The 14,187-nt window shown below is 44.8% G+C and overlaps 1 protein-coding gene across 2 annotated transcripts in view; it reads left to right on the top strand.

Moving 5' to 3' along the window:
* Positions 1-14,187, top strand: part of PLS3 (plastin 3) — a 103,947-nt gene that overhangs the window by 79,292 nt on the left and 10,468 nt on the right. For both annotated transcript variants that reach the window (XM_088453005.1, XM_088453000.1), the window contains exons 7-10: positions 2,019-2,184; positions 2,518-2,660; positions 4,045-4,140; positions 5,235-5,430. In XM_088453005.1, coding sequence (XP_088309131.1) covers positions 2,019-2,184; positions 2,518-2,660; positions 4,045-4,140; positions 5,235-5,430 — 601 coding nt within the window. The remainder of the gene's footprint in view (positions 1-2,018; positions 2,185-2,517; positions 2,661-4,044; positions 4,141-5,234; positions 5,431-14,187) is intronic.

Here is a 14,187-nt window from a genome sequence, read left to right as displayed (position 1 = left end):
ATGCAAGGAACTGGGCCCTTTATAAAGGATGGGACAGGGGTGGTTGAGGACCACCCACTTTGATTGGCAAGAGGGCTAATTTTGTAGTTTCCGTGGAAACGCACCTAGCACTCAATTCAATCACAGTCCTGCTCCACCAAGTTACTCTCACCTAGAGGAGGGGGGTGGGGCCCATCGTGGATTTCCCTGTACATCTTTGGGCCAGTCCTACTGGAACCAATGGTTATAAATGGCAGTGTGTGCAAAGTGATATTGTAAAAGTACCATAACATTTAAGTAGATGAGAACTGTGCTAATGCTGCCAGGTGAATTATGTGGTTGTCTAATTCCATACAAAAACAAAGCTTTCAAATAGTTTATCCTTTATGAAAACTTTTTTATAGTCCTAGATTTCCATTTTTGTGGTGGGAGTTTTTAAATGTGTTCTCTTGCTGCAAGGTATTGTGTAATCTAACCTGTCAGGCTAGCTGCAATACCTACGATGGCCTTTCCAATATATCGACTGTCTATAGGAAAAAGGTGATAAACCCAGAAGTTCTCTCACCGCAAAGAGGACTGCTCTTATCGGAAAAGCTGTGCTTCATGCAACCCTCCATGTATGTATTTGGACCTTTCAATCTTTTTAAGTACCAACCAACCAGCTCCTAAATGTAATTTTTCAAGCGCAGCCTGTAAAATGTAAGTTAGAAGCTGATTGGTTAGTACTTTCTCTCTCCACTTTATCTCTCTCCAACCTTTGATGATAGCCCCCTTAGTGTTCTAGCAGATGGTACCATACCACCATTTTACTTTTTTAAAACATTTTAGTGGAGTTGGTCCCCTTAATTGACACTCCTTCCCCAGTCTGCTGACCGTGGTAGTCCATAACCGCTTTAGGTATAATAAATGGTATTAAAAGTTGGACCTCTGCAATTTGAAAATCCAGAATTCTTCAGCATTGTCACATGACCTCCCACAGATGTTTCCTGCTTGTAACCAGACCTATAATCCCACATTAGATTGCTGATCCGGTTAACCCTTACAAAGCTTTGCTATTGGGTCTATGCTGACATCAAAAATAAGATTTCCCCTAATTAAAATATCTATATCCTGTTTCTGCTCCCAAGTAACGATCTTTAGACTAATTAATAAATAAAAATGTAACTAGCATTACACAACACAAAACAATAAATGTGGATCTGGTCCTGGAGGGCTTATTTTTAAAGTTAAGTACCTTAGATGGGAGGAAGGAGGTTTTTACAGTAGACAGAGCTCATAGAGCATTCCGAAGTGTGTCTGTTCTAAATATTGTGCCAAGTGCCTGTGGTTGCCATGGTAACCCACGACGCTGAGCAAAATTTTAAATAGCATACAGAAACAAAGGTATTTATTTATTTTTTTTATTTGCATTGCAATATTGGTTAATAACAACATGGCTATTTATAGTAGTTACTAGAATATCTAATCACTTCTCTTGATATTCATCTTCCTGTTCCCAAATGGAACAATGTCACAAATTAAATAGCAGAAAATAAAATGTGTACTGTATTGGTGACCATAAATGCATAGCACATTGTGTGATGATGCCAGTGGACTCTTTCCAGGTAGCTCCTGTGGTTGCTGGCAGAAAAGTTTTCGTCACGTTTTGGCAGTTGTTCCATCGTTGCGGGCTTGCCAAGCTTGTAAGAGCGAAATGATGTTTGCTCTTGAAAAAGGGTCAATACTGCAAGTGCAGCATGTTGAGCTAGTTTTTAAGTTGAGAATCTCTTGCATCCATTCAGTTTCTGTTGTAGCATAATTTATGATTGTGAGTTTTGAACCCCGAAGCTATTCGTTTCAATGAAGCGAACATTGTATTGGGAATTTCTTTTCCGCCCGTGCACATCCATCCACCTGTGCAATTTACTTTAAAAAGAAATGTAATCCGACATCACACACAAAAGATTACATCATTGCCGAGACCTGCTTCCCCTTTAGATGTCTAACAATGAGTATTGCAGTCGTTTCCTGCTTTGATGATCTCTCCTTACCGTTTACAGGAAAATCTGAACTTGGCTCTAAATTCTGCCTCTGCCATTGGCTGTCATGTGGTTAACATTGGGGCAGAAGACCTTAAGGCTGGAAAACCTCACCTGGTACTGGGACTCCTGTGGCAGATCATAAAGATTGGTTTGTTTGCCGACATAGAGCTCAGCAGGAATGAAGGTATGTGACAGTGCTAAGTGCTAGTACATGCCTGGCCAACCTGTGGCTCTTCAGCTGCTGTGAAATTACAAGTCCCAGCATGCTTTACCAGCTGATCGGTGGGAAGGTATGCTGGGACTTGTAGTTTCACAACAGCTGCAGAACCACAGGTTGTCCAGGCCTGTGATCGTACGTAGGCGACGGCTGCCCTTTAATTCATGTAGTTTGATTTAAAAATTGCAGGAATTGTCACATTTCTGTTGTAAAAGCACATCCATGAATTATCTGAAGTAAAGATCGCCCTTGTAAGCTTTCCGTCCATCTCACCCTATGACTGATTTTTTTTTTCTCCAGCCCTGGCGGCCTTGCTTCGTGATGGAGAGACTCTGGAAGATCTGATGAAATTGTCCCCAGAAGAGCTGCTTTTGAGATGGGCCAATTTCCATCTGGAGAACGCTGGCTGCCAGAAAATCAATAACTTCAGCTCAGACATTAAGGTATTCATGTACTGCAAAGCCTGATAATCCCCTCTGACCAATGTCAATATGTCTCTTTTTAATAATGCATTCTGTGCCCCTTCTGTCTTTCGGGAAAACCAGGTCGTACGTTTTACTGAATAATGACAGATGAGGCCTTCAGAGATGTTTTGTTTCACTCATTAATGTCTTTCATCCAACATAGTGACAGGGCCTCTAAGCCTACAATATTTATGATTTGTAATTACTTGAAATCAGTTGTAATAAGTCCGCAATGAAGAGAATCTGTCGCCAAGTTGCGCGTTGAATTTTTACTAATTACATCTTGCCCTGTGTACTACTAATTCTGCAAAGATGGTGATCTTCCACCTGTCTGCCCAAGAGAGGCTATAGCACCCCCCCTCTCCCCCTCCCCTGGTAGAGTCAGGTGGTCAGCATATGCCCTTCTCTCTCCAGGCTCACCCTCCTATGTATCTGGCAGTATTGATTGTGCTATATTAAATACTCCTCCTTTAGATCAGTAGAGTTACAGAGAAGCGCCTTTGCAGTATTCTACACTAAAAAACAAACAAACAAACATTAAGTCCCATTTTAAAGGTGCATTAACCAGTATAAAGCATCTGTTGCTTTCTGTAATGCCAGTGTTCTCTGCATCCTATACTGTTCTATGTATGTCAGGAACAGTGATGGTCCCAGTTGTGTGTTATGTTTAACTCAATCTGTCTTTCCCCTAATGCATCAAATGGACTCGTTTCTATTCTCCTTTCTGCAGCTAACTGACTTTGGTTACTCTGTTAAGGTACAATATTAACCTGAACATATCATTTGATCATATAATGTAAGACATGTGTATGTGCCATATGAGGTGTGTCCATATATAACAGACTGTAGGCAATCTGTGTGAATAAATAAACGTGGATCACTTTGCTCCATGGCAGTAGTCCTTGTTATACACAGGGATAGTCCCAGTAGTGACAAGTGTTGGGTAGTGTTCTGATATATGATGGCTTGGTAAAGCCTCTGCCAGGTTGGGAAGATTTAAATCTAGAAGTGAATTTACTGTTTGTATTCATTTTCAAACAAATTCTCCATTTATCATCAACTACATGAAATGTGGCATTTAGCACTTGCTGGTGAGAATGTTCGGTATGCGGTTAACATGTCGGCATTCAGAATGTTGACAGAATGTGTACATTGTCATAATGTCGTAATTTCCAATTTCTCCAGGAGGGTTAGGGACAGGAAAACAGAAAACCTGCATGTCGACACTGTAACAATGTCGACATCTTTAATGTTGCTAGCGTGTGGATGGGTGAAAAATATATATATAAAATCTATCTCATACATATAAATTATACAGTCAATTTGTGATTTATAACTGCTCTTTATCTTCTCCAATCCACAGGACTCGAGAGCCTACTTCCATCTGCTAAACCAGATTGCACCTAAAGGACAGAAGGAAGGCGAAGAGAGAATAGATATCAACATGTCTGGGTTCAATGTAGGTATTCTCCTGTTTGGATATATACTACATGGAAAGAGCTAATTCGTTACTTGAATTGATGTTTGCTGGTTCTATCCTCTACGTAGACTATAGTCCTCTGATGCAATTGGTTAATATTGGGGGCGGGATGTACTAAATGGAAAATGCGATAAAAACACAGTTTTCGGGGTTTTACCGCATTTTCCATATGCACAACTGGGAGGCCGCCGGTGCTCCGACGCGGAGGATAATGCCAGCTTCTGCTGGCATTACCCTATAGAGGCCTATGGGCTTCTACCATATTGCGCTGCCATGAGAGCAGATCGGGTCCATCCCAGCATGCCCCGCTGCCAGCACGTCACTCTGTGCATGCGCAGATGGACTCCAGGGTCATAAACCTGGAAGTCCAGGGCGCAGCGGAGATCGCAAAGGACAGCTCATTTCGGAAAAGCTTTCCTTTGCGGTACTGATCGCATATGTTAGTGCATATGCGTTCAGTAAGGATGTGGTGACTGGCGGGATGCACTCCGCACGGTTAGTACATCCTGCCCTTAGTTTTATTTCTATATGAATAATGAATGCTATACTATGGTCACTGAAACTCATCCATGTAGCAACTATTGGCATGAAAGTATTTAAGCTGCTCAGTCTGTTATTCAGTCTGAGTACTAGGCCACGGGTTCAGTTCCCGATTTTTGTTAGACCTCTCAAGATTCTCAGGTCAAATGAATGGATTGTGTTGGGTGCTTGTTAGTGGCCAGCAGATGGCAGTCATTGTTGAACAGGATGTTAATCAGACGTGTATTGGGCATGTTGCCAGCCTCGTGTCTGTGTTGCGGCATATACGTGGTGGTAATATTACAGTTCAGATGCTGCTGGGAGCGTATTTTCAGAGTACACAATCCATTTAAACTCTGACAAGTGATATGGAAAATTATATAGAACAGAGAAACAGGCTGTTTATACAAATAGAGCACATTTTTCCTCTATGCACCCAGAGCACTGCATTCTGTTTGCATTTGCCTTCCAAACTGTAGATGATCATTGTAGATTAAATATCTCCGTGTTTGTGTTGATTGTTTTCGGTTGCTCTATCTCGCTTGTACCAACAGGAGAAAGATGACCTGAAGAGGGCAGAGTACATGCTGCAGCAGGCAGACCGGCTTGGCTGCAGACAGTTTGTTACTCCTGCTGATGTTGTGAGCGGAAATCCCAAATTAAACCTTGCTTTTGTGGCAAACTTGTTCAATAAATACCCAGCACTTACTAAGCCCGAGAACCAGGACATTGACTGGACACTCCTCGAAGGTGAGCGCCATCATCTGAAGACTTCCTATTTTTGTTATTTGAAATATCAGAGAGGCAATTTTTGAAAATGGTTCCTTTATAAGTTTATTTAGACTGAGGACCGTATTCAATTAGAAGTGAAAAAGTATTGCGGGTCGGGGCTTTTCGCGTGGTCGGAACTTATTTCCAAATTCAATTCCAGCCGGTTTTCGCCTACACGGAAAGTCCATGCAGTGTAATAGGCAAAAAAGATTTGCCTAAGAATAGTAGGAGACAAGAAGTGCAACATTTTTATTTTGGGGAGCAAACGTGGGGAAACCACTCAGAACCCTTGGGACAGCCCCCCAAAGGACAACTGTGTCAAAAATCCCTGGAACAAAACATAAAAACACCCCAAAAAAGTACCGTATATACTCGAGTATAAGCCGAGTTTTTCAGCACATTTTTTGTGCTGAAAAAGCACCCCCTCGGCTTATACTCGAGTGAAGTGTAGCGCTGACCGGACGGAGTTCGGTCAGCGCTACACAGCCACCGGAGCCGGCAGCTGTGTGTTTGTTGTAATCAGCAGCCGCTGATAGTCTGTCAGACCCTCATCGGCTGCTGCTGCTCCCACTGCGGGAGCCATCTTCTCCCGCAGTGGGTAATGGGAGAGACGTCATGACGACGTCTCTCCCATAATGCAAAGCGGCCGGAGGAACCAGTAGCAGCGGGACCAGGAGCGGGGGTTTCAGGTAAGTGATTTTTTTTTTTTTATTCTTATTACATCTCTCTCTACTGGGGGGGGGGGGGACGGAAAACTGGGGGCACTACCATGGGGCGATTACTACAGGGGTCACTACCAGGGGGCGATTACTACAGGGGTCACTACCAGGGGGCGATTACTGCAGGGGTCACTACCAGGGGGCGATTACTACAGGGGTCACTACCAGGGGGCGATTACTACAGGGGTCACTACCAGGGGGGGATTACTACAGGGGGCACTAAAAGGGGGGGATTACCACTGGGGGAACTACCAGGGGGGATTACTACTGGGGGCACTACCAGGGGCGGATTACCACTGGGGGCACTACCAGGGCGGATTACCACTGGGGGCACTACCAGGGCGGATTACCACTGGGGGCACTACCAGCGGGGATTACTACTGGGGGCACTACCAGCTGCTGCATTTCCCACCCTAGGCTTATACTCGAGTCAATAAGTTTTCCCAGTTTTTTGTGGTAAAAGTAGGTACCTCGGCTTATATTCGGGTCGACTTATACTCGAGTATATACGGTACTTTCATTTTGGGGGTTGAAAAAGATAAGTGGGGGACAAGCATAAAAACTAGCAAAATAGAGTTCTTTTGGTGCTATAAGGAGGGGACAAGTGTTTTTGGGATTGCAGGTGCATGTAGGGGTGATTTTTAACGTTTTTTAAAAGTCCACTTTAGAGACATATAAATATGCTAGCACCCATTTTCCAGTACCCCAAATTTGACAGGACTACTTATTGTCACCAAAATATACTGCTTAATGCAATTCTTCACCACTTGTGCAAAGATGCTAATAAGAAGCTATTAAAACAACTGAAAAAGTACCCCCAAAACTTTTAATAGAGCTATTCGGACACCTCTACATTGATCCCCAATTTTAGTGCATCTTTTTGGGGGGTTCAGGCTGATTTCCCTATTTCTGAGAGCACGTTCCGCCTGTTCTGAATTCGCCGCTTGCCGTTTTTCGCGTGGTTTGTAATTGAATACGGCGAATAACGGGGACGTGCATGATAAGTTTATGCGTCCAAAACAAGCGATGTCGGCAAAAAGCCGGACATGCAAAACTTTTCCGAGGATGCGAAACTAATTGAATACCGCCCTAATTTGTAGAGTGTTACAGCATAGGTCTAGATCCTAAATTCTACTTGGCCAATACTTTCATTAGTACTGTGTATCTGTTATTCTTAATGTGACCGTAAACTTAAAACAGTTTACAGAACTAGTTAACTCATAAAGTATTTTTTTTAATTGGCTCCAAAGATCTTATTTTAGTGTCTTCTGCCAACTCTCTCCATGATGAGCAGAATCGGTGAGCAGCCCGGCTGGTGACACATTGTTGCTCTGTAGTTGAGGGCGCTCCTCTTTGGCTGGTGTCCACCACTCTATCAGTTAATGAATCAGAAGGGCGTAGCATGTATCGCTTATGGCGTAGTCCTGAAGATTTAGGACAGCTGTGCTCTGAGCTTGCAGCAGCCACTATAAGGTGTTAAAACTACACCAGGGAAATCCTGCACTGTTGTGATCGTGAATACTGGATTAAACCCAAAGAAGTGATAACATATCACATGGGATAGCCAAGTGGGGGCTTCCTCTTACTAATGGACAATAGTGCTGTATCAGCAGGACTTCTCATTTGAGCTCTGCAAAACAAGTAAGAGGCAAGAGTGGCTATATTAAGAAGGGACGTTGAATAAGAAAATATATATTTAAAAAAAAAAAAAATCTGGATTATTTCTGTGGAAAATAAATGGCTTTATGTACAGCCCAATTCATTTTACTTTTCAAAATATAAGACCAATCCATAATTTGTTTGTATGAATTCTGGAGTGAACCCTGTAGAAAGGTAAGCAGCACTCGTGTTAACTCTAGCTTTGCACTAGATAGCATAGTATATAGAACGATGAGAACTAAAGTTTGGCTTCTGTTCATAGGCAGTTATTTGGCACTAAGCATGTGTGCCATCTATTGACTGCAGATTGTATTGCATGTTCTATTTCAAATTGTTTTCTTTTAATCCACTTACAACAAATTTGTATATATATGATTTTAACATAATGGGCACGATTCTATTCAGTGCGATGTAAATAGCGCCGGGAGTGAGTTCCCGGAGCTATTCAATACACCGCGCTGACCAGTCCGACTAATGATTTCTTCTATCATCCCTCCGGGGATGAGAGAAGAAATCCGACAAAAGTCCCGGCGTGAGGCTGTTTTCTGCCCTTCGCGCCTGGTAGTTAGGTCGGGGAATGCCCGTTATCGCGCTTAAACACCCTATTTAAGGCGTGATAACGAGCCTTCCCCGACCTTTACATCGTGCTGAATAGAATTGTGCCCAATGTAATGATAAATGGTTTGAGGTCCTTTTCAGTAATAATTACACTATCCTACACATTTTGCTATGAATGTTCTTTTACTGTGGGCAAAGCTTATGAGAGCTTTTTCAGAAGAAGCACAATTGTTGCACCTCTATGTAAATCTGTATGGAAACTATTCATTTATTTTATGGTAATTAAAAAGAAAAAGAAATTCATACAGATGTGTCCTCATACACCTAGTGTCTGTACGCCATATGTCGCAAGACGCCCAGCGCGATTAAGACGCTCCAAGGGGTGTAGTGTACCTGTGTTCTATTTATATTTTGCGTCTTATTTCCATTGCAGACGCAGTGAAACTCCACTAAAAGTGTACTAGAAATTAGGGGTGTGCACCGGCCACTTTTCGTGTTTTGTGTTTTGGTTTTGGATCTGGATCTTTCTTCGTGTTTTGGATCTGGATTGGTTTTGCCAAAACCACCCTTCCGTGTTTTGGGTTCTGGGTTTTGTGTTTTGGATCTGTATTTTTTTGAAAAAAAGCATAAAAACAGCTAAAATCACAGAATTTGTAGGTTTTTCTGCTCCTATGCTATTATTAACCTCAATAACCTTAATTTCCACTCATTTCCAGTCTATTCTGAACACCTCACACCTCACAATAGTGTTTTTATGTCCAAAAGGTTGCACCGAGGTAGCTGGATGACTATGCTAAGCGACACGAGTGGGCGGCACAAACACGTGACCCATCTAGGAGTGACACTGCAGTGGCAGGCAGGATGGCAGTTAGAAAAACTAGGCCCCAAACTGTACATAATGCAAAGAAAAAAAGAGGTGCAAGATGGAATTGTCCTTGGGCCCTCCCACCCACCCTTATGTTGTATAAACAGGACATGCACACTTTAACAAATCAATCATTTCAGCGCCAGGGTCTGCCACACAACTGTGGCTGAAATGATTGGTTCGTTTGGGCCCCCACAAAACAAGCTGGCAATTAATGTGTCCCTGCACAAACTGGCTCTACGGAGGCAAGATGTCATCCTCATCCTCCTCATCCACCGATTCCTCACCCTCTTCAGTGTGTACATCCTCATCCTCACAAAGTATTAACTCGTCCCCACTTGAATCCACCACCACAGGTCCCTCTGTACCTTCTGGAGGCTGGTCTCCCTGGAAGAGCTGATAATTCATTTTGATGAACATCATCTTCTCCACATTCTGTGGAAGCAACCTCCTACGCCTTTCGCTGACAAGGTTCCCGGCTGCACTAAACACTCTTTCGGAGTACACACTGGAGGGGGGGCAACTCAGGTAAAATAGAGCCAGTTTGTACAGGGGCCTCCAAATTGCCTCTTTTTCCTGCCAGTACAGGTATGGACTGTCTGACATGCCTACTTGGATGCTGTCACCGATGTAATCCTCCACCATTCTGTCAATGGTGACAGTATCATATGCAGTGACAGTAGACATGTCAGAAATTGTTGCCAGGTCCTTCAGTCCGGACCAGATGTCCAAACTTGGTCCTGCCTGCCCTGCATCACCGCCAGCGGGTTGCTTAGGATACCTAAGTTTTTTCCTGGCAGCCCCAGTTGCGGGAGAAAATGAAGAAGGAGCCGTTGACGTGTCACGTTCCGCTTCAGCTGACAGTGTGTTCACCAGCAGGTCTTTGCACCTCTGCAGGCTTGTGTCGGCCGGAAAGAGAGACACCACATAGGCTTTAAACCTAGGATCGAGCACGGTGGCCAAAATGTAGTGGTCTGATTTCAACAGATTGACCACCCTGGAATCCTGGCAAAGCGAATGAAGGGCTTCATCCACAAGTCCCACATGCCGAGCGGAATCGCTCCGTCTTAGCTCCTCCTTCACTTTCTCCAGCTGCTTCTGCAAAAGCCTGATGAGGGGAATGACCTGACTCAAGCTGGCAGTGTCTGAACTGACTTCACGTGTGGCAAGTTCGAAGGGCTGAAGAACCTTGCACAACACGGAAATCATTCTCCACTGCGCTTGAGTCAGGTGCATACCCCCTCCTTTGCCTATGTCATAGGTGGATGTATAGGCTTGTATGGCCTTTTGCTGCTCCTCCATCCTCTGAAGCATATAGAGGGTTGAGTTCCACCGCGTCACAACCTCTTGCTTCAGGTGATGGCGGGGCAGGTTCAAGAGTGTTTGCTGGCGCTCCAGTCTTCGGCACGCAGTCGCTGAATGGCGAAAGTGGCCAGAAATTTTTCGGGCCACCCAAAGCGTCTCCTGCACGCCCCTGTCGCTTTTCAGAAAATTCTGCACCACCAAGTTTATTGTGTGAGCAAAACATGGGACGTGCTGGAATTTGCCCAGATGTAATGCCCGCACAATATTGGTGGCGTTGTCAGATATCACAAATCCCCAGGAGAGTCTAAGTGGGGTAAGCCACTGGGCGATGATTTCCCTCAGTTTCTCTAAGAGGTTGTCGGCGGTGTGCCTCTTACTGAAACCGGTGATACACAGCGTAGCCTGCCTTGTAACGAGCTGGCGTTTCTGAGATGCTGCTACTGGTGACGCTGCTGCTGTTGCTGCGTAAGGTGATACATCTACCCAGTGGGCTGTCACAGTCATATAGTCCTTAGTCTGCCCTGTTCCACTTGTCCACATGTCCGTGGTTAAGTGGACATTGTGTACAACGGCATTTTTCAGGACACTGAGGACACTTTTTCTGACGTTTCTGTACAGTCTCGGTATCGCCTGCCTAGTGAAGTGGAATCTAGACGGGATTTGGAACCGGGGACACACTACCTCCATCAATTGTCTAAATCCCACTGCACTAATGGCGGATACCGGACGCACGTCTAACACCAACATAGCAGTCAAGGCCTCAGTTATACGTTTTGCTTCAGGATGACTGCTGTCGTACTTCATCCTCCTCGCTAAGGACTGTTGGAGGGTCAATTGTTTAGTAAAAGTAGTGGTGTTCCTACTTCCTCTCTGGGATGATGAACGACTCCCAGCAGCAGCAGCAACAGCAGCAGCGGCAGCAGTAGGCGTAGCAATGCAGGATCCTCCGGAGGAATCCCGGATAGGAGAGTCAGTCATGCCAGTGATATGGCCTGCAGGACTACTTCCGATCCTGACTAAGGAGGAAATTGACGAGGAGGGAGTTGACGGTGTGGTTTGCAGGCGCTTGGATACAACAGGACAACGGGATTTAGGTGTCCCTGGACTGCTTACGGTCTGAGCCAAAGTTTCTGAACTTGACAGTAACTTTTTATGAACGCGCTGCAGGTGCCGTATAAGGGAGGATGTTCCTAGGTGGTTGACGTCCCTACCCCTACTTATTTCACCTTTACATATGGTACATATGGCAAGACAGTTGTTGTCCGGATTTGGATAGAAATATTGCCAGACCAAAGAGGTGGAATGTTTGGTCTTCTGCCCAGGCATGACCGTGATGGGCTTTTTCATCCCACGGACAACAACTGTCTCCCCCGGAGCCTGATTTAAACAAACCACATCACCATCAGAATCCTCCTCGCCAACTTCCTCCTCAGCGCCAGCTACACCAGTATCCTCATCCTGTTGTACTTCAACAGTGACATCTTCAATTTGCATATCAGCAAGTGGACTGTGGGTGCTCCTTTCAGCACTTGCAGGGGGCGTGCAAATGGTGGAAAGAGCCACCTCTTCCCGTCCAGTGCTGGGAAGGTCAGGCATCGCAACCACCACCACACTTGGACTCTCTTTGGGGATTTGTGATATCTTCTTAGAAAGCACAGTTCTTCGCTGTGCTTTTGCCAGCTTAACTCTTTTGATTTTTTTAGTGGGAGGAGTGCTTCCATCGTCATGTGAAGCTGAACCACTAGTCATGAACATACTAGGGATCGACCTTAGCCGTTCCTTGCCACTCCGTGTCGTAAATGGCATATTGGCAAGTTTACGTTTCTCTTCAGCTGATTTAAATGTCTTTTTCAAGGTCATTTTCCTGAACTTTGCCATTTGGGATTGTATGTGCCCTCTACTATGACATTGGGCATCGGCCTTGGCAGACGACGTTGATGGCATGTTATCGTCTATGTCATGACTAGTGGCAGCAGCTTCAGCACTAGGAGGAAGTGGTTCTTGATCTTTCTCTATTTTATTTTTATCGGAGAAAGTTTGGTCCTCCATTTATGTTATATCGATTTGATATATACGTGCGGCTAAACACAGAAAATAAATTTTTTTTTGGTTCGGACTGGAGTGTACTTTGTGGGTTACAGCACCCTTTAACGGTCAAGCCAGCCGGCCCTTTACTTATGACACAGGCGCACTCTTGGCACTACTTTGTTGATGCACGTGCGGCTACTGCGCACACAATTCACAAACACAGAAAATAATTTTTTTTTGGTTTGGACTGGAGTGTACTTTGGGGGTTACAGCACCCTTTAACGGTCAAGCCAGCCGGCCCTTTACTTATGACACAGGCGCACGCTTGGCACTACTTTGTTGATGCACGTGCGGCTACTGCGCACACAATTCACAAACACAGAAAATAATTTTTTTTTGGTTTGGACTGGAGTGTACTTTCGGGGGTTACAGCACCCTTTAACGGTCAAGCCAGCCGGCCCTTTACTTATGACACAGGCGCACGCTTGGCACTACTTTGTTGATGCACGTGCGGCTACTGCGCACACAATTCACAAACACAGAAAATAATTTTTTTTTTGGTTTGGACTGGAGTGTACTTTCGGGTGTTACAGCACCCTTAACGGTCAAGCCAGCCGGCCCTTTACTTATGACACAGGCGCACGCTTGGCACTACTTTGTTGATGCACGTGCGGCTACTGCGCACACAATTCACAAACACAGAAAATAATTTTTTTTTTGGTTTGGACTGGAGTGTACTTTCGGGGGTTACAGCACCCTTAACGGTCAAGCCAGCCGGCCCTTTACTTATGACACAGGCGAACGCTTGACACTACTTTGTTGATGCACGTGCGGCTACTGCGCACACAATTCACAAACACAGAAAATAATTTTTTTTTGGTTTGGACTGGAGTGTACTTTCAGGGGTTACAGCACCCTTTAACGGTCAAGCCAGCCGGCCCTTTACTTATGACACAGGCGCACGCTTGGCACTACTTTGTTGATGCACGTGCGGCTACTGCGCACACAATTCACAAACACAGAAAATAATTTTTTTTTGGTTTGGACTGGAGTGTACTTTCGGGGGTTACAGCACCCTTTAACGGTCAAGCCAGCCGGCCCTTTACTTATGACACAGGGGCACTCTTGGCACTACTTTGTTGATGCACGTGCGGCTACTGCGCACACAATTCACAAACACAGAAAATAATTTTTTTTTAGGTTTGGACTGGAGTGTACTTTCGGGGGTTACAGCACCCTTAACGGTCAAGCCAGCCGGCCCTTTACTTATGACACAGGCGCACGCTTGGCACTACTTTGTTGATGCACGTGCGGCTACTGCGCACACAATTCACAAACACAGAAAATAATTTTTTTTTGGTTTGGACTGGAGTGTACTTTCGGGGGTTACAGCACCCTTTAACGGTCAAGCCAGCCGGCCCTTTACTTATGACACAGGCGCACGCTTGGCACTACTTTGTTGATGCACGTGCGGCTACTGCGCACACAATTCACAAACACAGAAAATAATTTTTTTTTAGGTTTGGACTGGAGTGTACTTTCGGGGGTTACAGCACCCTTAACGGTCAAGCCAGCCGGCCCTTTACTTATGACACAGGCGCA

Source organism: Taudactylus pleione, unplaced genomic scaffold (genome assembly GCF_031769625.1).
Source record: "Taudactylus pleione unplaced genomic scaffold, aTauple2 ptg000039l, whole genome shotgun sequence".
Taxonomy (NCBI): domain Eukaryota; kingdom Metazoa; phylum Chordata; class Amphibia; order Anura; family Myobatrachidae; genus Taudactylus; species Taudactylus pleione.
This window is presented reverse-complemented; position numbering and strand designations above follow the sequence as displayed.